A 26,722-nucleotide genomic window follows, 5' to 3' on the forward strand; every position below is an offset into this window, starting at 1 on the left:
GTTTCCGCCATAAAATATATATTTTTTTATCTCACACTTGAGTTTACATCTCGCAATTCTCAATTGCGAGATAATAAAGTCAGAATTGTGAGATATACACTTCCAATTCTGACTTTTTTCTTGCAGTTGTGAGATATAGTCAGAATTGCATGATAAAGTTATAAAGTCCAATTCTGAGGGAAATAATATAGACTTTTCTCAGAATTGCGAGATATAAACTCTCAACTTTATATCACGCAATTCTGACTGACTTTATAACTCATGAAAAATCATGAGAAAAATCATGTAAACTTGCAATTGCGATAAAAAGTCAGAATTGTGAGATAAAGTCGCAATTACATTTTTTTTTAAATTACGTGAAGTAAACAAGTTTCCATAATTTTAATATTAGTACCAGCATAAATTAATTTAAAGTAACATTTTTATTTGGCCAATTGCAATATTTAGTGTAGTCCAATTACCAATACAAATCCGTTGAGATGTTTTCCTGAAACTCCTTTTTCTTTCTACCCAGCTTAGATGAAATGAAACTTCTGTTCTTACTCATGAAGTTCACTTCCAGGTGTACATTAGTGATTGTGTGAGAGTGTGCTTCTCATTGATTGTGCTTGGCAGTTTAAATGCTGAGTGTCGATCTGACCCACTGTCGCAGGACATACCATCACAACTCCTCTGTTAACACACACTCTTGTCCAATAATATCATTTCCCTTTCTGTCACCTTTTCATCAACACATTAGTCTCTCCTCTCTCACGTCTCATTTGCCCTCTCTCCATCACACAGTAAACATTTTTGCTTACTATATACAGTAATTTGTTCTGCAGCAAAACTAATAATTTACTAACTCTTTAAACAATGAATGTACAAAAACAACACAGCATTTCTGAATGGTAGTGTGTCAGTGGGTTTGGTAAACAATATCGGATGCCACCTTTTTCCTGCTGTCAGGGTGCCAGCGCCCAGTCTGGATCAGCCCAATCAGATGTCCCATCACAGGCACCGGCACCATTTTGGCAGTAAAGGGGTATGTGTGTGTTCTGTGCTGCATTTCCCGGTTTAAATCCAGGTACAGCACATAGTCTTGTAAAATCATGAGACAGTGAGAATAAAATCCACTGAGCTGATGCTACATAAGTTAATACGAAACTCAATTATTTCTCTGGATCTACAAAACATGAGAAAACAATGAGCGGTTTTGTTCGCTCTACTCCTCTGTGAGAAGCTCTGTGGTCTTTGGCTCATTCTTTGCTTGCGTCCCCTTAATATGACACTCCAATAAAAGGGGTTGTCCATATTCCAAGTACATGCTAACTCCAATTCTGCATTACTGTTTCAGTTTGTTCTTATCCAGGTTTTGAGTGGTCAGACGTTTATATGAAGAAACAAAAAATGGAAAAGGGAAAACATCTCCCTTTGCATGAACAATATTTCCAGAAAAATACTGACGTCTCATTTTTTTGTTCTTTAGAAGTGTCTGAAAGTTCAAAGTCTGTTCATTCCAGTTCCGCTTCTCCACTGCCACCAGCAGGGTGAAGGAGCTCCACTTCCCGTACGCTTCTCCCAGTGGCCAGCACTGGGGTGTAAAGAGCTACCTCTGTGTGCGTCCATCAGCACAGGCCGCTGTCATTATAGTGTTTTGTAAGAGTAATTTAGTCCAGTGTTCATCTCACTGTAAGACCAGCAATAATAAAAGGGGGAGTAAGGTTGTGAGAACCGTCCAGGATGCTCCTGAAATGGCGGCGTTTGTCCGCATGCTTTTCTGTACTTCAGGAAGATTCACAACAGGATCATCTGTAACATGGACAAAATATATTAGATATTTCAGTTTTTAGTAGTTAGAGATAGTATAAAGCCAGAAACCTTATCTAAGGCTATACACAACACGAGTTTTAAAAGGAAAGTTAACCCAAAACTGAAAATTCTGTCATTAATTACTCACCCTCATGTCGTTCCAAATCTTTAAAACTTCGTTCATCTTTGGAACACAAATTAATATCTTTCTGTCTCTCCATTGACAGCTACACAACTGACACTATGACACTTTAAAACGCTCATAAAGAGATTGTAAAACGAATCAATATGAATTGAGCAGTTTAGGCCACATTATCTAATGACTTGCTTTAAATGAAGAACAGATTAAAATTGATGCTTTTATTTACATTTACAAACATTGATCAGCTCATACGAACCTGCTTGATGCGCGAGAATGAACCTCATTGGTTCTTATGGAAGCTCAAACATGCTTCATAACACGAGATATGAACCTCTTTGGTTCTTGCAGAAGCTCAAACGTGCTGCTTAACACATGAGAATGAACCACTTTGGTTCTTGTTAAAGCTCAAACATGCTTCGTAACACGAGAATGAACCTCCTTGGTTCTGGCTGAAGCTCAAACGTGCTTTGTAACACAAAAATGTACCTTTTCTTGCAAAAGCTTCCATTTACCACAACTTATGTGATCAGTGTTTATATGTGAATGAATGCCTAAATTGAATAATGTTAATCATATAATGCGATTGCATCTCTTCAGAAATTTTGGACTAAGCTTTTTACAAAATTTTGAAAACATCAATGTGTCAGTTGCTTAGCTGTCAACAGAGGGACTGAAATCTTTAATCAAAAAGATCTTCAATTGTGTTCTGGAGATGAACCTATGCCTTACGGGTTTGGAACAACACAAGGGCGTGTATTTAATGACAGTATTTACATTTTTGGGTGAATTATCCCTTTAAAACCTAAATCGCTGCGACCTTACCTGCTGGTAACCGATTAGATGGTGTGTGAGCTACTCCCCCTGTGCCCTGCTTAGATCCAGTTCCAACCCTGGCTTCTTGAGAGCCTGAATAGAAGAAAACGAGTGAATTCACAGATCAACTGAAATGCAAAATATGTGCAGTTTTAATGCAACCCACACATGCTATCGGAATTATCCTAAAAACTGGGTTCCTGGTCATGAACCCTCGCAAGTCATATTTTTCACTATAGAAGCGGGAAATAGGAAATTCCCGATAGCATGTGAAGGTGGCAAAAGATCTGCCAGTTCACCAACGCACCACCAGGGCGGCGATACTCACCATCATTGGCAGCTACGTCTACCCGGAGTCTCAGACATTCTTCTCCATGGTGGTGCAGTGGTTTGGCTGTAAGGCAAAAAAGAGAAGGCCTTCAGGATAGAGGAAGATAAAAGGTAGGGAGGTAAATGAGTAAATGGGCAACAGACAGGTTAATTAGAAAGGAGGTTAATAGTGTTAAATGTATAGGGGCTAATCCACTTCTCCATAGCAGCCACCTGGACCTGTGACCTGTGTCTGATCTCTTTTACTAAGGGTGGAACTGTACTTTACGTCTTAAGGCGCCTACACACTAGAGTTTACACTGTGTCAGAGCTGCAAATCCATCGACTTAAACTGTGATGGTGTGTCAAAAAGCAGACTTTGAACTGTCAAAGCAGATCTAAAGCATTTTAGCCATCAAAAACTCCACCTTTCACTACAGAGTGTTTGCAGAATAAGCCTTTTTGGAAGAACGTTTTCCTAGAAGGTTCTAAATTAGGTTGTCGAATTTCACCACTGTTAATTCTAGACCTCCATATTCTAGTCCACATGCTTGCTGAATTGTGTTCCTTGTGTTTCCGACAGCCCAAACTCCCCAAGGATCACCCGTGAGGATGCCAGAAAGACACGTAGCGGTTCTGCTGCCAGTTTAGCAGTCCGCAACACAAATTGAAATGTATTCATTACTGTGGTGCTAAAGAAGGGCTCAAATATGACTCACAGACGTAGCATTCAGCGCATGGTTTGTGGGGCAATAAATCTATAACCGGTTTTCAGATGTTCAAAAACATTTCCACCCCTAACCATTCTTCAAAACGATCCACCATGAATGTTCTCATTCAAGACTTTTTGAGGCTTGTACTCACAGATGTAGTAGTAGCTCTCGCCCTGTCGGAACTCTTTTCCCAGTGTGAACGGCGTGAAACGCTGGAACTTCTCCGAGAACTTTTCGGGTGCGTGCAGAGCGAAGGGGTGGCCGCATTCCCAGCGCATCTGGTCATAGGATTGTGGACGGCAGGTGTCGTAGTCTTCGCGTTCCACCATGTAGAGCACGTAGCGTTCGGCGTCCTGTGACGGCACTTCGCCCAGTGGGTAGTGAGGGCACACGATGTCTAGGTAGTCGTTCAGGCGTACCTCGACTGCATAGTTGTTCCATCGGAACCTGAAAGAATAAGGGGTTTTCTTGTAAACAAACTTGCAAAGGGCAATGAAATGAAGCAAATATGAATAACACAATTATAAAATATGCTATAAAACTCAATTTTGGGAGACAAGAAATCCGAGAAAAGCAAGAAAACGAGAATAACTCCAGGGATGTCACTCTTCATTCTTCATTTAGAGAACTTTCACAGAGCGAGTGACTTGAATGCCAAGCCTGATGCAATCACATTTTCAATTGCCCTTGCATTGATCTACAATACCATCTCAAAGACGACCAGACGGCAAATCACAAAGGGATGGCGGCAGGGAAGACAAGACAAAAAATGTGAACAATGGAAAGACTGATGAGTATGTTGATTTCTTTGAAGAAGAAGAGACGGGACAGATGCATGAATATAGATTATTCGAAACATCGGTTCATTGATCGAATTGCATACTGTCCGTGCACAGAGAATAGGTCAGAGCTGGTGAAAACGGCAGGAACATGGACATGCTTGCGTGAATGTGTGCAATGTATTGATCTCGCTCGCCTCATGAGAGCAGAGTCTTATTTATGTAAAAAAGAGATTTGCAATCTGTCAGGTCGGATCATCAGGTGATGACTATTGACTATCTGCAGAAACTCACTCACAAACACAAATAGAGAAATAAATCTGCTTTTCGTCAACACTCCCTTACTCATTACAGATAAACACACGCACTCCGGCTGACGGAGTTATACACACCCTGTCTACGCCACACTTCTCCCTTTCATTTGACACACGGAGAGAGGCGACAGAGACAGTCTGCCTGTCTGCTCTTCTCCACGCCCTCCCTCTCTCCAGCATTTGCTTCATTCTTAGTTCTGCTCCTGTAGCTCTTCTGGCAGCGTGCTATCTCTGTTTATGTGAAGCCCACTGAAGAATGCCAGAGGTAGAAAGAATGCCCTCGTTTATTTATTCATCCATCCATCATCGGATGCCACTTTGGCTTCCATATGTTTGTTTCTGTGCTCAGCTCAGGTTCAGACATTTTCATTATGTGCTCAACATCAGCCAGGTCTAAAATCAGCTATAAAAACTTTTTGGGCTCCCCGGGGGCAACTTTTTGAATGGTGATCAGGTTCACTTCTCATACTCTCAAACATATCTTTCTCTTGTAGAGTCCAATTTTTGGCAGTCTGAGATTTGCTATTAAAGGTCAAGCTTTGTGAATGATGCTTGCTAATGCTTGCTAGCCCCTAGTTTTAACATATCTTTTCTTCCGTATTGTGACATACAATGGATGGAGGCAGTTGATAGTAACAAAGGGGCAGGGTTTACATGTACTAAATTAATAGATAATTCCAGCATACATCACCAAAGAAACGTCTGGAAGATCAAGTTATCACTATTTTTTTAAATGAAACCTGCATGGATGAATTATTCACAAAATCAATAACAATCATTTAGAACATAATAACTAAGTACCACACATATTAGCAACTTTCACTGTTTATGCTAAGGATGTGATTGATACTTCAAATTGTTTGGTTTCTAAATTTAAAACATGTAGACTTACAGTTTCCATCCGGAAACTTTGCATGTTTGAAGTAGCATTGAAGAGAATCAGTTGAAATATTGAAATACTCGATCACAGACCTCTCAAGGGCCTAAATGTGCGTCATAGATGCTAACTGCGATCCTCCTAATTTCTGGAGAATTCCTCCCTGTCTGGTGTAAATGGCAGTCGCGTTATTTCCCAGAGTGGGTGTTTCTGTCGGTGTGTGACAACATCCACACGTCTGCTTGATGATCAAAGTCCGCAGAGTCTCTCTCTGGCTCTCTCTTTTTCTTGTTTGTTGATGGGGGGGAACCCTTGGTCTTAGGACAGACGATCTGGCTCCAGACCCCTTCTAGTCTTACACACACATACAGCCCTTTTAATTGGCCTGCTGCTTTCACTCACTGCAGATCCACACACACACACACACACACACACACACACAACCACACACACACACATCCACACACACATCCACACACACACACACACACACACACACACACACACACACACACACACACACACACACAGCCAAACTTAGCACTCCCGGCCACACACTTCAATTCTCTGGTGGCCGTGTACGGCAGTCACATACTGAGGCATCTTTGTGTGATGAATGAAGCAAATATACCTCACCGCCAATAATAATTTACATGTCTCACATTCTTTAACTGCTGTCACCAGATGCTTGGGAGCAGTCATCTGGTGCACCAGCATACACACACACACCCCGTTAAAGCTCTGATTATAATCTGTTTGTGGTATGGCCTCAATGTGTTCATCAAAAAGGGGTCTGGAGGGGGGGCAATTAAGACACAAAGACTGGAATTAAAGTGGTCCCAGAGGGGGGCAATTATGCTGCTCCCCCCTCGGCCCCTGGGGGCTGGCAGTCAGTGGGGAGGGTGGGAGAAAGCAGTGGGGGATGGACTGTCTCAATACAGGGGTCAGCGGGTGCTCACTGCGCCAATGTCCTTTCAACCGCTACAGTTACTTTATCAATGCCTTTATTCATACAGTAATGCCATTTGCTCATTCTAGCATCATTCATCACACATACTGGACCCAACTTCATTTTGAGCATCCATAGATGAACTTAAATCATTTGTGCTGTCCTCTTTTTGGTCACAGGCTTCAAAAGAGGCATGCTAATGGTCAGACAGCTATGATATTAAACATGTTCTCTTTGTCTCAACCGTGTAAATGACTATGCTTTATTAGTATTATCTATATTGCCAAAGCAGAGACAAACGGATAAAAAAAATCTACTGGCAGATAGATGAATGAAGAATTAATTAATTAATTTATGAAGACTAAAACTTGGCAGACGAATGCAGTCGCTTGTGAGTCACGTCCGTGCTTACCGTAAAGCGTGAATAGCTGAAGTTCTTCTATTCTGAACTCATCTTCCTGTAAACATCAGTGGAATGATCAGCCAACTGAACTGAACTGATGACAAATGGGCAACTGTAGGGTTAATCTCGGGTCTCTTAATCTTTAGTTCAAAGTTTTGTCGTTGTTGTTCTTTTTTACCCCCTCTAAGTCTGTCTATCAATTGGTCTCTCCTCCCTCTCCCTCTCTCATTTCAACACTCTATCACTCGCTGGAATGCTGGAGCTTAGAGAAAGGGGGGATGATCAGTGGGGGGTGAGGGGTTGAGGAAATGCTCGAAGTCAGCAGCGCAGACCTTAACACACACTTATAACACACACACAGAAGCACGGATGTTGGTTAATACTCAAGTTAACATTCTTTCCACATTCACCTGTTTAAAATGGAAGGTCTGGGGTATTTAAACACACATTTTGCCACACACACACACACACACACACACACACACACACACACACACACACACACTCCAACAATAGGCCCGCCAACATCCCCGTCATTCGATCTGTGATCTTTTGTGGCTTTCACCACCTGATACTACAGTCTAAATGGTAATTAACGAAATTCTGACCCCGGATCTGTTCAAACATCCATCCCTCGCTCTAGCCCTCACACCTGCGTTCGCTGGCTAAAATGACTGTTGTTAGCCCCTGAAACCTCTGCCGTTTTAATTCAGTGCTAATGCAAGCACTGTTGTTCTGGGTGACTGGTTCAGAATGCAGTGCGGCAGGATCATCGGGTGCTCTGTGCTCCGGGATTACCCGGCCTAGGTTGCTGAGGGGCCAGGGGCCTCATTCAGTTTAATGCAAGCAGAGAGAGAGAGAGAGAGAGAGAGAGAGAGAGAGAGAGAGAGAGAGAGAGAGAGAGAGAGAGAGAGAGAGAGAGAGAGAGAGAGAGAGAGAGAGAGAGATGAGGGGCCCATAGCAAGCTCTTTATTGTTCTGAAGCACAGTTGGAGCGTTACAGTGGACCGGTTTGGTTGGAAATGCAACAAAGGCTGGTGGGAGGTAGAAAAAGAGCGATAGAAGGAAAAAAGGAAAGGAATTGGTGTGGCAGTTCGGTTTGGAAAGGAAAACTGTCTTATTTTTGCCTCCCAAAACAGAAGCTTTGTACTGTGCAGGTGTAAGAGAGATAAAGAATGCGAAGAAAGAAAAGAATCCTTTGATACACCAAAATGGAGCCGGCACTTGTGCTTGTCCTCTCCCCGACTCAGACCAGTCCCATTCTTTCATCTTTTCTTCAATCCATCCATCTCTGTCCACTCTCTCGGTTCGTCTCTCAGCACTCAATAAGCCTGTTTGATCACCCATTCATTCTCCCTGCGACCCCGCCCCCAATGCGCTCTCGACCAATCACAGGCCGACTCGCTGGAATCTGCGGTATGTTGGTTAGTGACCTACGTTTGTGGACACTAACTCTGGCCCTTTGTGATTGCCATGGCGACCAAAATCGACCAGTTCCCCCATTCGAGACAATATTCCACACCAGGGTTTTGCAATCCATCTTGTTTACATTCATCTTATCCACATCAATCATTTTCTTTCCCTTCGAATCGCTCAATCTTTCGTCTCTCAGCACCACTGATCAAGTTGTCAGATTTGCTCTCTAAAATGAGCTAAAATAAAACTCTTTCCTCTATTGTGAAGAAATGGCATGTGATAAAGATCTACTCGAAAATGCAATGTTTTGCCATTTTTAAACAACCAAATATAGCTGAGACTCTAAGGTGTGTGTATAAGAACATAAGCTACATTCCTAAACTCTCAGTTGGTATGGTGTCTTAAAAGCTGTCCTAGGAATAAGTCGTCTAATTCCTTATATTTCTGATCTGTTAATTAATTACAGTCCTGACTGGTCAGCTCAACCGACTGGCTCTGGCCGGCTCCGATATCCTCTCATAGATATAAATGACTGAAATAATTAGAAACACTGGAGCGCTCAGTGTGAAGGGAAATGAGAAGCACACAAGGCGACTCATATCGCTATGAAAATGGCTTCAGTAGTTCCTTGCATTGTTTAAGCATTAGCCATCCCGCAGGGGGCGTGGCCTCTCGCACAGCGTTGTAATAAAATGCGTGCAACGTGTCGTGGGAATGGACCTTACCCTTAAAACCAGTCCATTCATTAAACAGCACAAACAGCAAGAGTGCGGAAACAAAAACTCAAGGCGCTGAGGTTGAAAAGATCCTAACACAACAAACACACGCACGCAAACATAACACATCCATGACAAATGCTTAGCGTGTGATTGTAATAAGCAGTTAAATACACCTTAGAAAACACATTCGGCTGGACAGGTGTCTTAAATATGAAAGTGATGAAACATTTCAAGTAAATCAAAGATGCTCAAGAATACGCTGACAGGAAGGAAAAGTAATGACTGAGAAAAACAATTCTGGGAATCCCTTGAGAGTGAAATACCGTGACAGCCCTGTATGATAAAACAGAAAGATAACAGTGTTATTACTGCAGGTGTAATGAACGAATACTTAAAATGAAGAGCGTGGGAAAGTAATGAGGGGCAGATGAGAGAAATGGGCGTAAAGGCACGTGTTTTCTTGATACTGAGCTGTAGACAAAACTATCACTTTCTCAAGCCCTTTAACTCGTGTGAATAATAATTCAAAGAGCGTGCGTGCGTACGAGGAAGTGTGTATCTGAGACTTGTGTAAGAAGCCGGTTGCTTGCGTGAGTGAGCGTGTGAGAAAGGTATTGTTTATTGTACGTGCAGGATGTGCCATTTTCCCGGGAAAACACTCGGCCAGGAAACTCAAGTCTAACGAGGGAAAAGGCCGTCTCCTCAACCTTTGGCCAGAGTTCACGTACTCACTCAGGTTTGTAAATTACAATATAGTAAATCCCTCACCATTTGACAAATCACACAATTCGTTATACATTATATTATAAAGAAAACACTTCTGCCTGGTAGGGACTGTATGTAGGAGCCAGAAGGAACCTGGTAAAGATTATTATGGGTCAACAATCAGCGAAAAAATCAGCCATTCAATACACAACACAAAAGATTAAAAGCTGATTACAGTCTGGAGAGGGGATTAGGGAATGAAGACGTCAATTCTGCGGAATGAGTTTATATATCTTAAAAATTGGTAAAAGTGTAAAATGTTTGTTTCTCCTCTTCAAAAGAATTATGACATTTTTTATGAAATCTGAGAGATTTTCATCCCTCCATGGAAAGTCAGTTCACCCAAAACTTTAATGTTTTAATGTATATTCCATGTAAACTGAGAGGTCTATTTTGAGTGCTTTATATATATTGAGTAGGGCTGTGCGATATTGAAGAAAAATGCGATATGCGATATCTTGTTAAATAATGCGATATTCGATATGCAATATGATATTGCAATTAGTGTGTAAAATCTATTTAAATTATATTTAAAACAATTATTTAAAAACTGAGAATGAAACCATTTGTGTTTCACATTCTTTCTGGGAAAAGAAAACATCGCTACAACTTCTGAAAGTGACCAGCAGTGTTGCAGAAAAAAAGTGTCACAAATTGTTCACGTTTCGGTGTGTGTGTCAAACCGCGCGAGACTGCAAATGATTGTTTTTCGCAAATTATTGCGTTTAATAACTCTTTTTAACGTCAAGCAAGTCACATAAGTAACAGTAATGTGCCCAGTCTATTCTCTGCCCAATATGTGACCTAAAACTTTTCACAATGTTGAAGTAGCCTATTAAAATCATTCAGATATTGCGAGACATTGCGATATGCATATTGCGATATGTACATTTGCGATATTTCGATAATTTTCGTTATATTCCATAGCCCTAATATTGAGTGTCATATATAAACATAGTACATAGTAGGGGTTGTACAGACTTCGACTTTAATGCTCTGCCATGGCGCTTTAAAAGAACACGCCGCTTTTTTTTTGAAAATAGGCTCATTTTCCAACTCCCCTAGATTTAAAATTCGTCCTCGAATCCATTTAGCTGCTCTCCGGATCTGGTGGTAGAAATTTTAGCATAGCTTAAATGACCATAGATCATTGAATCTGATTAGACCGTTAACATGCCACTCAAAAATGACCAAAGACTTTCAATATTTTCCTATTTAAAACTTGACTATAGTCAGTGTGTACTAAGACTGACAGAAAATTAAAAGTTGCGATTTTCTAGACCGATATGACTAGGAACTATAATAACTTCCATCAACATAACCAACTTGACAACCTGCTTGCACAAGTTGCATGCTGGGGACTATTTTCAGGCGCTGCGTAATATCGCGCCGCTGCACCCATGGTATGGCAGCAAAGTTCCTTGATTATAACGCAGGAATGAGAGTACGGTTCAGCCATTTTCATCTTAATACACAATGTAACTACAGAAGAGTCAAGTTTTAAATAGAAAAAATATCATAAGTCTTTGGTCATTTAAAAAAAAAAAAAAAAAGATGCTAACGGTCTAATAAGATTCAATGATCTATGCTAAGCTATGCTAAAAGTTCTACCGCCAGATCCGGAGATCAGCTGAATGGATTAGAAAATGGTAAAACTCAACTGTTTATCTCTAGGGGAGTTGGAAAATGAGCCTATTTTCAAAAAAAGTAGAGTGTTCCTTGATGTTGAGGCCATCCTTAAAAATATTCTTGTTTGCCGTAACCCGACCGACCCTGTCAATTTAGGGCCGACTCAATTTTTTATTTTTTTTCCCTTTTAGTCTGACCGACTTGCCGGTTGTAAATTGGCTTTAAGACCGACCAATTTCTTTTTTTTACTTTTCAAACAACTAATACAACAGTAATAAAATAATATGAATTATATTTTAGTAAGTAACGTTATTATAAATGTATAAATTGCCTGGGCCATACAAACGAAGGCTACGTTCTTTCGTTTATAGAAAAACCCGTGACGTCATCTATGTTTACACTATGGTTAACGGATGTCACACTATGGCCTGCACGTGCGTTCGTTTCGGCTCGGCTCATACTCTCATTCACTGAAACGTTAGACTGTTAAAGCCCTGTCGGAGATTTCGCCGCATTGTGTGACAGGAGTCAAGACCATGGACACGCTACACACACCAGGCAAGTGCACTGCAGAGGGGAGGGCTTTGAGCCCCTTCCCTTTTTGAAAATGAATCAAAAGTGCCCCTCTCAACATTTATCATTACTATATTGTGGCGAATAAAACAGATTTTGAATTATAATTAATATAACAACGTGTACAAAACAGTAACAAATGGCGGAAAAGTCGATTATCTTGTCTCTGTCAGTCTGAAATGTCGTTGTCATAACGCGTTGCTATGGGTAGCGTGTGTTCTGCTCAACTGCGCGTGGTGGGAGCGGCGGCACTGGTTGTAACTCGAAAAATAATGCTTTATGCATGGTTCTGTCGATGGATACACGTGCACTACAACAGCGATAATAAAAGAAAACGTGGGCAAAACGGTCTATCTTTGTAAACTGTGTTCAATGCATGCGAGTGCTGCGGTATGACCAGTCATTTTCGCCATCATCACTCAGTATATTCGCCAGAAGACGCGAATGAGAACCCTCTGCAGTGAGAGAAGATCTGTCTCTGTGCGCAGCGCGCGCACGTCTCACAGCGCGCAAATATTGAGTTCTTTCAAGTCTTGCGTTTGAACAGATAAACTCACACAAAAAGTATGTCAACATGTCGATCTTGATGAGTATCCATCAGACAGTCTGTAAGTTATATGGCTTAAGAGAACTTTATACAGTTGAGAAAGACGAGCATATCTCTGTATTAGGTCTTAAAGGGGCAGTAGCCTTTACTGCTGTCTGTCAAACAAAAGATAAGGACTCACTCACTGCTCTTGATTGAATAGCTGGTTATAGCAACTTAATTGATTGAATTCATAAAAACAACTTTTTACTTTTTAATATTCAAATGCACTAGTCTATATCACCAGATGCGTTGGTCTGGCAAGAAGTGCAAGCCACTTCAGAGACACAGATAGTTGCGTGTTCTGAGTTAACACAATCGAGCGTAAAAATAAGAAACATATTACGGGGAAAATACTAAAACGGGAAGACAGCGGGAAAAGAGCTAAAATACGTGAGAAACCCAGAAAAAAAGGGAGGGTTGACAGCTTTGAGTCAATGACAGCTAGCTGGTGGTTGGACCCTTTTCTTAAAGAATGCACCTGAAATTTATGCAATAAACATGTTTTTGACAAATATTTCAATTTGTTTGTGGTCTATATAGCCTGCAGTTAGCCTACACGCCCGAAGGCACGGCTTGAAGACCCAGTCAGTGATGTCACGATATGCCAATTTGTTTAAATTCATACCTACGTAATCACCATCACCAAAAATGTACTTTTTTTTTAATATTAAAATTTGAAAAAAAAAATATAGACCTACCTACCGACCCTTTTTTTTTAAATTTTTACTGTTACTGCAAACCAAAATATTTTTAAGGATGGCCTGACTACTTGCTGATCATGGTAAATAGTAGGCGCAACATGATAAAAAAATATTTGAAGCCCACTTTAACACTATTTCCAACAGTTAAAATGACAAATAAATGCATACTCAGAGAGCTCTCCACAAGATATGTTTGATTATACCATCTAGATGCTCAAAACTTATCAGGGAATTCACATTTTAAACAGCTTATTGCACACATAAGTTACTCGCCGTTCTAAACTAATGCGTGCTTCTCTCACGCAATCGCTCTCTCACTAAAGCATTCATATACATGCAATCTTTATTGTACTACTTTATCAGTATCTGATAAAGAAAGATAACGACCCAATGGCGTAAGAATGATACAAATAAGATGTTATGCAAGAGCACAATAGCTTTGTGGGCAGCCTGGTTTTATATACAATAGCTGTGCACAAGGCAACACACGTTCGAGTCTAAACTTAAGGTTCAGGCTTTTTTGTTAATCGAATGATGTCTTCAGCGACTAGTAGACTCAACTTTAAGTCGTTTAACCCCTAATACATAGAGCTCATCAAATATAGTACTTTCTGTTCATGAGTTTTTCAAAGAGGAATGCAAGTCTTATGTGTTTAGAATGACACAAGCACCAATTTATGTCGTCCCCCTTGCCACCATAGACGGCTGGCTATATTGCACTACTGATAATTATGGAGTTAGTTAATTAAAATGTAATGAATCATTTTGCAAAAAACCCCAATAAAGAACAAGTTTTTGTGTCAGGTTGTTATGTTGTAATGCTAAATATAATAGTAGAATTGTGTGTATTACGACCCTCCGGGACCTGATGGGAGTCCAATCAGAGAGGTTCTTCAATATCAATGGATTTTTATTTTATTTATGGAATGTTAAAATTAACATATCTCACGTTTTTCTGTGGGTGGTTGACCATTTCCGTGGATGCTCTCATGGGATCGGCGCCTACGGCTGACTAACCAATGACCATTTCATTTTTTGGTGAACTAACCCTTTAAATGGAAAGTGCACAGTATGTGAACTAGCAAAAAAACGAACTCTCAATGGGCGGGAATCTGTAGTGCTTTGTGAATGGCGGCCATTTGAATTCTGTGGATATCGCCAGAATTCAGAGTCAGAGAATGGACGAATAGGCATGAAGAAGGTGAAAGGGAGGAGAAAAGGGGAGTGAGACAGGCTCTGGTGTTTATGGCTGCCAAACCCGATAAAGGAAAAAATTCAACACCTCTTTTTCTTCCTTCTTTCACAGAGGGAAAGGAAATAAGGACAGGAACTGAATAAAAGGATGAAAAGCGCTGGCGTGTATGGCTGAGATAAAAGGTGTAGGGAACGAGGTCGAAGCCGGACAGGAGATCGGGAGAGAGGTGGGCTCGAGTGGCGGCCTCCCTATTTGAAGGCCACCAGAGAGAGTGACAGACTACAGAGAGCGAATGGCACTTCATCACTCACTCGCTCACTGTCAGTGTAACACGCACACACACAGATCTGATGAGTTTAATGCTAAGTGACATGCAGACAAAAGCAAAATGGCACTTTATCACCGGTTTCCATCTCCACTTCTCCTCTCCACACACATCTACAGACGCGCACAGTGACAGACACGCCGCATGAATGGCACTTCATTTCGGCTGCGAACCCTGCCCCACGATTGGTCACACTAGCCCCTGGTTTTGTCCTGCTTCAGATCTGCGGTGGGAGCGTGCTAATTTGGCTGGAACGTATAACAAAAAAGCACTTAGCTGGCAAAACCCCACAAGCAAAAAGCCCCTTTTCCCTGGAAAAAACGCCAGTGAATGGGACATTTTGGGTAGATAACCAAGAAAGCCCCGTTTCTGGCTGAATTAAACCATGTAAAGGGCCTTTTTACAGGGTGAAACAGTAACACAATAGCTTGATCGCAGACAAGCGGAGAAGAAACAAAAATGTGAGGAGGTCGAAGAGTTTTGGGGTACCGATGGGAAGAGAGAAACGATAGATGGAAAGAGTTAAAGAAAAGGAGCAGAGAAGAGGTTGAACTTTGTGCCAGTTAACCATGCGGTACGGGGCACGCAGCCAGAGGAAAGGGAGGAGGTTTGGGAAGGACAGGTAGAGAGAAAGAGAAGCCAAAGAAAGAGAAAAAAGAGACTGAAGAAAGATACAAAAAGAGTAGAAATCTCTATAAGCCTATGAGTGGTGATAAAATAACAAGAGCAACAATTAAAGAAAGGTTTTAGCATTCATGAGTAATATTTAAAGATTAGTTCTCACAACAACAAGACATTTCCGTCATTTTTTTTACTTCTCTTATCCTTAGATGGAACATAAAAGGAACAAGTTAACTAGTGTACTAGTCGCTCTTTGCAATACTACAACAATATTCCAAATCTTCTGAAGTCATACAATAGCTTAAGTGAATACAAAATGAAATTTTAATCACTAAAAAAATGAAATGGGGTCAGATCATTGAGTTGGTAAGCATGTGATTCGTGAACAAACAATTCAGACTAGTTTTATTAACTGGATAAAATGACTGAACACTAAAAATATTTCCCTTAAAAGAATGAATTGGACTGTCTTCATCTCATGAATTTTCAGCACATTTTCAGTGAGTAATGACTCATTCTTTCCTCAAACAAAGCTATAATGTAACTTTAAAAAACTTGGACTATAGTCATTTGGAGCTCTTTTATGATATCTGAAGATGGTGCAATGCTTTCTGTTGCAACAATATGAAAAAATAATAGGATTTTTAATTTTGGCTGAACTATTCCGTTAATGAATTACTTTAAAATGATCACTGAAGTTATATAGTTGTACTACCAAATGGTCAAAGAGAAAAACACTCTGCAGGAGTGCACTTAGAATTTAATAGAGGAAGTTTGGTTAATACACATATGAGTGAGTCAGTGAATCATAAACAACAAGTGCTCACCAGGACACTCCTTAAGCTCCCACTGAAACACACCTTCCAGTTGATCAACTATGGACTGTGAGCAACACTACAACACATGTGTTTCAGCAAGCAGCTGCAAGCACATCAAGAACAAGCACCAACAAATTCAAACGCGTTTGACACGACCTTACTCAGAATCACCTTTCGCTTGAAAGAAAAAAAAACTGCACTCAGCTGCAATGGTCTGTCGACCCTAGAGTCAACCTTCCCCAATATTTATACACACTGTCAAACATGTGCAGAGACAATGATGCATACAAATGCAATCAAATGATGATATTTACCTGACTATATTTCCTTTGAAAGAAAGAAATGCAGAAAGAAAAAAGTGCAGAAAGGCAGAAAAAAGAAAGCGTCTCCCCCCAGCCCCTCTAGTGTTTCTGTCAAAACAGGATTAGATCACAGAGAGAGAGAGAGAGAGAGAGAGAGAGAGAGAGAGAGAGAGAGAGAGAGAGAGAGAGAGAGAAGGGGGGTGAGATATGAAATAAAAATAGTAAGTGTGTGGATTACACAGGCGCTAAAATTATCACTTTTGTTTGGACATTGACGTAATCATTACAATCCAATCTACTGAAGTCTGTGTGTGTTCGAGGAGCAGATGGGCCTACTGTATTCTTCAGTTTTCTGTCTGTTATCTGTTATCACACTAATGCAGTTTTACTACCTTTGGGCTCTTGGAACATTAACGCCAATTGTTTAAAAATGACAAAATCATTACTGCAACTCAATGAACTCAAAAGAAATCTGATTCATTTAAACGAATCGGTTAGTTTCAGTGAACAAAAAATTCTCAGAAGTCAGAAAATGAATATGCTTCTGTGGTTTAATAGTTGGTTAAATATTGCTGTATTTAGTTACATGCACTGTTTAGTTAGAGTTTGTTTAGACAGATGACATTTCATACCGGCAGGAGAATACATTGTACCACCTTACATTGTATACTCTAGCCTACTCTGAAACAGAGTTCTCCTTTCAGTCCACAGCAAACGCTCGGAGAGTCGGTTCAATCGAATCTTTACAAAGATCCAAAAGTGATTCGCTTGCGTCTGCCTCGTATCGGCAATTGGAGTTTTGCAATCACAGCTCCAGTCACCCGCTATGCGCATATCAGTCATCTGAAAAGTCACTCAGTATTCAACACCGATTTCAACACCTCATTGACTCATAGCTACACGTCAAAAAGGGGAGTTTTTTTGTGTGTTCGATTCTTAATTTTTTTGTTCAACTCATTAACAACGGAGGAAATGTGCCTATGTGGCAAGACCATGAATGTATCTTATTTTTGAGTTTACATTAAATGAATATAGACATAACCATAATTTAGGCTACTATTACTCTTTTACGAGAACGAGAACAGTCAGCACACACCCAGCATTAATTCTTATTAGAAAGAGGTAGATTTAAATCATACAGACACATGTTACAGGTAAACAAACATTCGGTGATGGGTAGCCTATATAGGCTAGATTATGACTCAATAAGAATGCCTGGATTGTGCAATCTGTTACAGGTAAAGATGTAACACCACAACGTCATAACGCATTCACAATGTAAACAAACTCTGCAGACCTACCACAGGCACTGACCATAAAAACCCGTATTAAGCTGCAAAGAAACAAATCACACACAGGGAGAGAAAAAAAGTTCTGACAATTATTTAAACCCTAAAAAAAGCCAAATGATGCTTTTCGCAAAAAGTTACTATCTTAAGCAGCGTAGGCTACAGTAGCCTTACATTAGTAAATCACATTAGGCTATGCATTATCACATAATACAATTCAGGTGGAAAATTAAGCGTGGTAAAAATGGCAATAGTGGGTCAATTTACTTACTTAGTGTTGGTACTATTCCAGAAAACAGTGTGCCTCTCAGCAGAAGCGAGCAAAGCGCAGATACTCGCTGCGATGTATAGCCACACCAGATCCATTATAGACCCTCTGTGATTCAATCCAAATTAATAAAAATAACCAGCAATAGGTAATGTTTCTTCTAAAGCCCTTTTTCCGTAGAACCGTGTTGCTATAAACTGCTCCTAAGCTAGTTAATATGTTGTTTGCACTCAGCGCTACGAAGATTGACCATAAATCAAGAGATCTCTGTTATCTATCTAGTCAGTGCTGAATGAAACTTTCTTGCGCCGCGTTTTGGTTTTGTAGAAAGACCTCTGCTCAAGCCACGCCCACAGTTCCAACAGCCAATCAAGACACAGGCTACTCTCTCTAAACGGAGTAGCAGTCGATCGCCCTCTACAGATGATTGTTGCTTTTAGCTCAGAGTCAGACCGAGGTTGGGGAAATCGATTGGCATATTCTCCAGAATATACTGGGATTGACTATTCTTGGAAACCTATTATGAAACACCATATGAATCAAAATAAAATATTTGTATCGTTTCCCTCTCGGCCATCGCGTTCTGATTGCATTATGCAAACGAGTTTAAGTGCAATCTTCGAAATGTCGCCTTTTAACACATAGGCTAAATGCGTTCATCTTCCTCAATCAACAGAAGTTTGTATAAAGGACAATCCATTGACACTTTTCATACAGGCTCGAAATATAAGTTTGACTAGTCTTTGGTCAATCCAATTTGGTCTGTCTTCATTTGTTTTCTTATAATTGATATTAATTTAGCTGAAGTTGATTAATCCCAAACAGAGGAGGGTCAACCAAATCAAATGCTTCTAATATAAAATTATATGCTGTGTCTGAATGACTTTCAACACACCTAATTTGATTAGCTATAGGCTAGGGGAGAACAGGGGTGAAAGTACAATTTTTCAGAAAAACTTAATTTTAAAAGATGTTTTAGACAGATATATATATTTGCTATGGTCAATAACTCACAAGTGTGGTCTATCAATAGCAGGTGGTATTTGTACAAATGCAGAACGACTACAGTATAATTTCACTTTGAACAGTTGGGACGAAAGTAACACAGGTGCATGGGTCAAAAGTAACACAACAATATAAGCAAAATTCTGTTGTGTTACTCTTGTTTTTATTAAAAACATACCTGACTATGACCTTGGTAATATGTAACTGCAAACATTTTGTAGCTACTTTATCTTTGCAAAGAAAATATTAAATTACATTTTCATTTTAAATTTTAAGTTTAATCAAATGTTTCAAATATAACCTGACAATACAAACTTGTAGTTTTAGATTTTTTTTTTTTTTTTTTTGTGCAATGTCAATATATTTTATATTTTTTTCCCTCAACAATATGAACAAGTGTTACTTTCGACCCGTCAGGAAGTCCTGACATTTAAACACGATTTAGTTTCATACTGAAAAACTCTGAAAAGACAAACCTTCAGGATGTGTAACAGCAATAAATAATCTGTAGAGTGATCATTACTGTGACACATGAAACGAGAAACACAACTTGCAATTAGAAAAAAAAGTACTGCTTCAGTAATTTACTTTCCGTACTCGAAAACTACTTTTCGGACCCAAATGATGACGAAATCACATGATTTTTGACAGATCCATCAAAGGTTTGCGTGCTGAACGTGCTGTCATAACTTGGAATGCAAATGTAGTCAGGGCTCTGAGAAAATCGCTTCGTTACTTTCGTCCCGCGTTACTTTCGCCCCGGTTCTCCCCTACATTCAGGTCATCTTGGTGTTGCTCACTGTGTATTTGAATAGCCTTCTCATTTGACACACTGCTTGTTGTAGGCTACACTATATAGCAGGGAAGTGCATATTTAAATGCAGGCATAATGTAATGTTAAAATATTTAGTTTGCTGTCCCTGCATATTTAGGAAATAATTTTTCATTCTTGTAAATATCTATAGTGTGCACCTCACATCTTCAGTATAGCCTCACTCGCTCACTATCACATATACACACGTGTGACTGTGTATTGCACAATACACACTGTCTGTTGACAGATTCAAGAAGAGCCGGCAGGCGTTTTAGCACTCTTGTCAAAACAGCAGTTACTTCTGCTGAATGCTAATACATAATTCAAGTACCTCTCATGGTACAAATCATGGGGCTCGAGTCTGCTCTATCGCTCCTTTTAATAATGAGCCCGAACATCTCAACCCACCAACAAATAGAAATATATCAAAAGACATAAAATCCTTGTTAGTAACTTAAGAAAGATCTGTGCTCTTTTCATTTGGATACTGTTAAGCTTTTTACAGTCAAATCCAGATTGGTTTAAGTTTTGTTTGTTATGTGTATTATGTAGATGGTATAAATGTACAATATTTACATCTTAATCTTGCAAAACCTAACCAATATACTTGTGTGCTAGCCTAGAAATCTAGACGCACACTAGCGGCAGCAAATTTAATCTGCAGGCCAATCACATCGTGTATAGAGTCGGTGGGCGGGGCTTAACATAATGACCGCCGTGTTGCGCTTGCGTGCTTCTAGTAAACACAGAAACTGGCAAACGGCGGTCTTTCGAATCAGCTTTGACCGTGACTTTGGAAGACTTGGAGTTAAGCTTTTCTCTGAGAAAAGAAGGGGGAAAGGGGAGATGTGTTCGGAGTTTTGCCGACTGGATACAGCGAAAGTTTAATCTGTCAACTAGCTTCGCTTCACCTTCGTTGCTCTGGTTGGTTGTATGAATTGCGTGCACGCCGTGCAGAAGGAGTTTGAAAGACAATCGTTTATCCCGCCCCTCAGATTGAGCCCTGTCTATGGTGAGTTTCCAGACCAAACATCTTGATGTGGGTCTGGCTTGTCAGGCTATTTGTGTGCACTATTAAAGCCACAATATGTAATATTTCGCCGCTAGAGTACCAACAGTCATACGTCATTTCCTGATGTCAGACGTAACAGACACTGTCATTATTTTCACGCCAGCTAGAGGGCGCATGACGTTAAAACGTAAATATAGGTCGTAATAAGGTGCTTGAAAAATTACCTATAGAGTCGTATTTTTTTTGGAGGACAGGTTGGCTCATGCGTATGTGAGGTAACGCAGCGCTATTTTATTATATTAGATACATTTGAGCGTGTTGATAGTTATGTTATAATGCTACTCTGTGGGTTTGCTGGGCGCTACTATTAGAACTTTACCTCTAATTGGACTTAATTTGATAGTGGTTAATGTATAGTTCACCCAAAAATAAAAATGTGATGTTTATCTTCTTACCCCCACGGCATCCAATATGTATGTAGGTGGCTTTGTTTCTTCAGTAGAAAACAAATGAAGATTTTTAACTCCAACCGTTGCTCGTATAATGAATGTCAATGGGGTGTTTTTCTATGAGAGTAAAAAACACATAGACATACGAATCCATATTAAACCCTGCGGCTCTAGCGACCTCACTTACAGGCAGTGATGGCGCGGAGACAGCTGATGTACATAGTGTTGCATTTGAGGTAAAAAATTATATGAATGCTTTTTAGTTTCACACAAAGCGATCATTTCGTCTTAAGACATCAATCTGTCGCCACGAGCCGCAGTGTTTAATACGGATTTGTATGTCTATGTGTTTTTTACTCTCATAGTTGGAGTTAAAAATCTTAATTTGTGTTCTACTAAAGAAACAAACACCTACATCTTGGATGCCCTGGGGGTAAGATAAACTTAAAAAAATTTTTTTTGTGTGTGTGAACTATCACTTTATTGTAAGAACAAATTTTCTACAACAAACACACATACACACACAAAACCTAGAAACAGCTAGTCGTGTTGCTTTTGAAATATAACATTTAAAAATTTCATGTTTTACTTTACCATCAAACTGGCAGGATATAATGAAAAATGCCCACTTTCTAATGTCTATTGCGCAAACACACTCTAGCTTTACTGAAACAGTTGTATGACTCTTATCCACCAGGATGTTGTTGGATTATACCACCTTCAGCCTTCTAGTTCAATCCAGTTTGGTCCTGAAAATGAGGTATGTGACGTCTGCAACAGCTTTAGGCCCTACGTAGGCCCTATGCCCTAACAGGAAAGCCAGACAGCACAGGTAACAATGTGCGTATCTTCATTAGAACAGACAACTTCCTCATGACTGTTTGCCATTACTCAACAACAAGCAAATGAATCAGGTCCCTGATGTTAACCTCAAAATTAGTCAAGGATTGCTTATTGGAAATTATCATGGCCTGTGCTTTCCTATATGATGCACAGCTAACTTCTTAGGCTGCAGGTGCTCTCCTGACAAGAATGTACATTAAGCTGCCTTTTAAAATATTTACTTTTGTCTACATTTTAATCCCAGAATGCACACTGAGCTCGAGAGAAATCCCAAAATAAGTAATTCATTCAATACTAAAAAGTATTAATAAAAACAAAGTATAATGGATTATTTATAAATGGGCAACATTGGACCCACTTTATATAAGGTGATCTTAACTACTATGTATTAACATATTAATCATTTGATACAATGCACTTATTGTGTACATACATGTTTTTACATTGTACTTACATTTTAAAAAATACCTGCATGTAATTACGTCTGTAATTAATTTCTGTAGTTACATTTATAATTACACAGTTGGCACTTCCCTTACCTAACTCTACCCATATCTCAAAATCAGCAAAGGTGTTTGGCAATACAATTTGAACACAGTAAGTACATTGTACTTATTTTTTGATGTAAATACTACTTAAGGCCACCTAATATAAAGTGGGGCCGCAACATTTAATAATACTTAATCAGATTACTTTTTGCAAGTAACTAAATTAGCTCATTACTTTAAAATTGTATCTGTTTAAATGAAATTAAACCTTAAAATTCTGCATAATTAAGGGCGTGGCAATTTGAGTGACAGGTGGATTGATTGCCGTTTGCAATGACCTCGGCTCCGCCCACGTCCCGCCTCTTTGCCAGTTTTCGGTTCATCCGGGATCGACGCACTGCCAAGATGGCAAGGGCCGGGTCCGTCCACTTCACAAGTGTTCTTCAGAAACCTACGGGTAACTTTGCCAGAGTGCTTTTTTGTGAGACGTTTGCCCTGCTATTTGTCTCGTTAAGCAGATCAGTCATTTATGAGGTTAGGATGCTGGCTATATAGGCAGTTCACTAGATTTTAAAGTGGAGCCACAGTAAGCTTGCAGTAACGTGTTTATTTCTTGGGTCTTGTCCTGGTCTTTTTCTGAAAATGTTACAGGGAACTGATTTTCCTTTTCCTTTCCTCTTCTTGTTTTTTTTTTTTTTTTTTTTTTTTTTTTTTGCACATTGGTCACATTTCTCACAGACAGATAGAGAGAAAAGTGCACTGAAACACTGCAGTGGCAGCCGTACCATGAATGACATTGTTTCTTGTTTTATTTTTACTTTATTTTATTAATTTAGTTAACAGGGTCATTGCACATTAATAAACATTCTTGTAAATGCACATCATTGGAGGTTGGCACACACCTTTTGGCACGGATCACATCACAGTGACTGTATATATTGCATATTTATATTGTTACATAAAGAGGATGTATACACACATACTGAATACAAATGCACTCTTTAAAAGAAAAGACATATTCTGAGATAGGAAGGAAATATACACTACCAGGGAAAACTTTTAAAGTTATAAAACCTTATTCTTGATACCAAGGTTTTGTTTCCTAGAAACAGATTCCTGGACTATAAAATGTATTCAGAGGAGAATCAATGTCAACTGTGACCTTTAGCCCTGGGCAAAGTTTTATACTTTGTCACAATGTACTGTATCTTTTCCCAAGCTGACAAAGTTACTTGTTTAGAAATACTTGTATAAAAGTTCCTTTAAAAAATCTGACACAAAATCTACTTTTTTTTCTCCTGGCAAATAGTAAGCACTTTTTGTCTCCCCCACAAAAAGCGGAAGAGACCAGTGAAGCTTGACCTTTTTTAGAACAGCTTTGCAAAGAACACAAATAAATACAAAGAGACAAGCTTCGCCCACATTAAGCTGAACACCGTGCTTCTCCTGACATTGTTTTTCTTCTGATGTATGTGATATAAGAGTCTTAAGGTGGTCAGGTGTAGATGGTCATTTAAACCTTGACCACAGACGAACTTCTGTAGATGATCTGTGGCCTTAATCCTCTACCAATACAGACTCTTCACACCCCTTAAAGGGACAGTTCACCCATGTAAAAATGAAAATTCTGTCTTTTACTTGTCGAATGACATTCTTTCTTATGTTGAACACACACAAAAATATATTTTGAAGAATGTTTTTGCCATACAGGTTTGAAACGACATGAGAATGAGTAAAAAAATCTAACTACATTTTAATTGTAATGTATCCATCCATGCCAGTACATACAAAATAGATCAAAGTGAAATTATGTTTACCAACCATTCAGAAACATCCTGTTCGAGCCTTAATTGTCGAACTTCGTTGGGGTCGCCATCTTGTTCTGGGTCCGACTCCGGGTTCAAAATGATATGGTTGCACAGATGAGACAGAGAGAGACTCCCGTTGACATTCATTCTCCAATATACCCTCAAATGTTGTCAAAGCAACACTCCACATGTGTGTGTCAAACCGCCACAGAACAGAGGGGCAAGGTGCACAACGCTCATTAGCATTTAAAGTCACATGCACTGATATGGCCCACTGAAAACAACTGTTTTTGACCAGGTAAAATGAGTATTCTCTTACAATACTAATGAGAATGCTTAATTAAAGTAAATTACAAACTTTTCAAATAGGCACTAAAGAATCATATTAACTTGTACAAAAATGCCATAATATGACCCCTTTAAAGAAAGAAGTAGGCCTGATATGTGCCAGTGCACAACATTGCACAATCTTTTCTTTTGGCTATTCTCTCATTTTCTTGCAACACTGATAATCCATGCCAGGTACTTTTAGATATCTTACGCATGTTTAGCTCTGGCCAGGAGAGTTGTTGTTTGTCGGACCAGTTTTATTATTTCTCAAAAGACTGTTTCTTCATTTTGATTTGAAATGCATTTATTTCACCCAGGTTGCATCTCTCTTATTCACAAGCTAAAATGTTCACATCCACTTCTCCCTCTAAACAAATGACTTGTGCTCTTTTACCATTATTGCTTTCATTGTAGTAATATTTGTGCTCTAATATATAATAATATTTCAAATATGCTCAAATATATGGGCAATACATATCAACCCAACCAAATATAATTCCTTTAAAATGTAATCTAAATGCATTCATATTTTAAATGTAAAAAGAGATGTGTAATTGTAATTTTAGTATTATTTGTATAGTATTTATTAATATTGAATCAGCTTTTATTTTAATATTTTCATTTTAGTTTGTTTTGGTCATTTTTTTCATCTTTATTAGTTTTTGTATTATTATTTCCTTATAGATTTAAATTTAATTTAAAGGTTTTGTAATTTTAGTAATTTTAATTTCAACTTATTTCTTTAGGTTATTTTCAAAGACAATTGACAGACAGACAGACAGACAGACAGACAGACAGACAGACAGACAGACAGACAGACAGACAGACAGACAGACAGACAGATAGATAGATAGATAGATAGATAGATAGATAGATAGATAGATAGATAGATAGATAGATAGATAGATAGATAGATAGATAGATAGATAGATAGATAGATAGATAGATAGATAGTTGCATTAATGTAACTTTAAATATTTTGACTGATATACCGATCAGGCATTATGATGTGAAGTGAATAGCACTGATGATCTCTTCATCATGGCTCCTGTTAGTGGGTGGGATATATTTAGCAGCATGCAAACATTTTGTCCTCAAAGCTGATGTGTTAGAAGCAGGAAAAATGGGCAAGCGTAAGGATTTGAGCGAGTTTGGGCCAAATTGTGATGCTAGACGACAGGGTCAGAGCATCTCCAAAACTGCTGCTCTTGTGGAGTGTTCCCGGTCTGCAGTGGTCAGTATCTATCAAAAGTGCTCCAATGAAGGAACAGGGGTGAACCAGCGACAGGGTCATGGGCGGCCAAGGCTCATTGATGCACGTGGAGAGTTAAGGCTGGCCTGTGTGGTCCGCTCAAACAGAAGAGCTACTCTAGCTCAAACTGCTCAAGAAGTTAACCACAGAGCAATTGAACAAAATGGCCTGGTCGGATGAATCACGTTATCTTTTTCATCACATGGATGGCCAGGTGCCTGTGCGTCACTTACCTGAGGAACACATGTCACCAGGATGCACTATGAAGAAGTGTGTGATGCTTTAGGCAATGATGGGAAACCTTGGATCCTGCCATCCATGTGGATGTTACTTTAGCCCCTTTCACACTGCAGGTCGGACCCGCAATGTTCCCGGAACATTGCTAGGTCGCCTTCTGTGTAAAAGCAACCACGTCCCGGAAT

At 39.4% G+C, this 26,722-nt stretch overlaps 1 protein-coding gene across 1 annotated transcript; it reads right to left on the reverse strand.

Moving 5' to 3' along the window:
• Positions 1-162: 162 nt before the first annotated feature.
• Positions 163-18,578, reverse strand: efna1a (ephrin-A1a). The gene is made up of 5 exons (XM_067425903.1): positions 18,303-18,578; positions 3,920-4,215; positions 3,075-3,140; positions 2,756-2,839; positions 163-1,791 (listed from the first exon to the last, which is right to left on the reverse strand). The coding sequence occupies exons 1-5, from the start codon at positions 18,395-18,397 to the stop codon at positions 1,667-1,669; spliced, it is 666 nt and encodes a 221-aa protein (XP_067282004.1). The 5' UTR covers positions 18,398-18,578; the 3' UTR covers positions 163-1,666.
• Between the last annotated feature and the right edge of the window lie 8,144 nt (positions 18,579-26,722).

Source organism: Pseudorasbora parva, chromosome 19, assembly GCF_024679245.1.
Source record: "Pseudorasbora parva isolate DD20220531a chromosome 19, ASM2467924v1, whole genome shotgun sequence".
NCBI lineage: Eukaryota > Metazoa > Chordata > Actinopteri > Cypriniformes > Gobionidae > Pseudorasbora > Pseudorasbora parva.

Coding starts and splice junctions, on each gene's coding strand:
- efna1a (XM_067425903.1), bottom strand. CDS start 18,397: ATGGATCTGGTGTGGCTATACATCGCAGCGAGTATCTGCGCTTTGCTC. Junction 4,216..18,302: donor TGGAATAGTACCAACACTAA/GTAAGTAAATTG, acceptor TTATTCTTTCAG/GTTCCGATGGAACAACTATG. Junction 2,840..3,074: donor AGACGTAGCTGCCAATGATG/GTGAGTATCGCC, acceptor TCTTCTATTCAG/GCTCTCAAGAAGCCAGGGTT.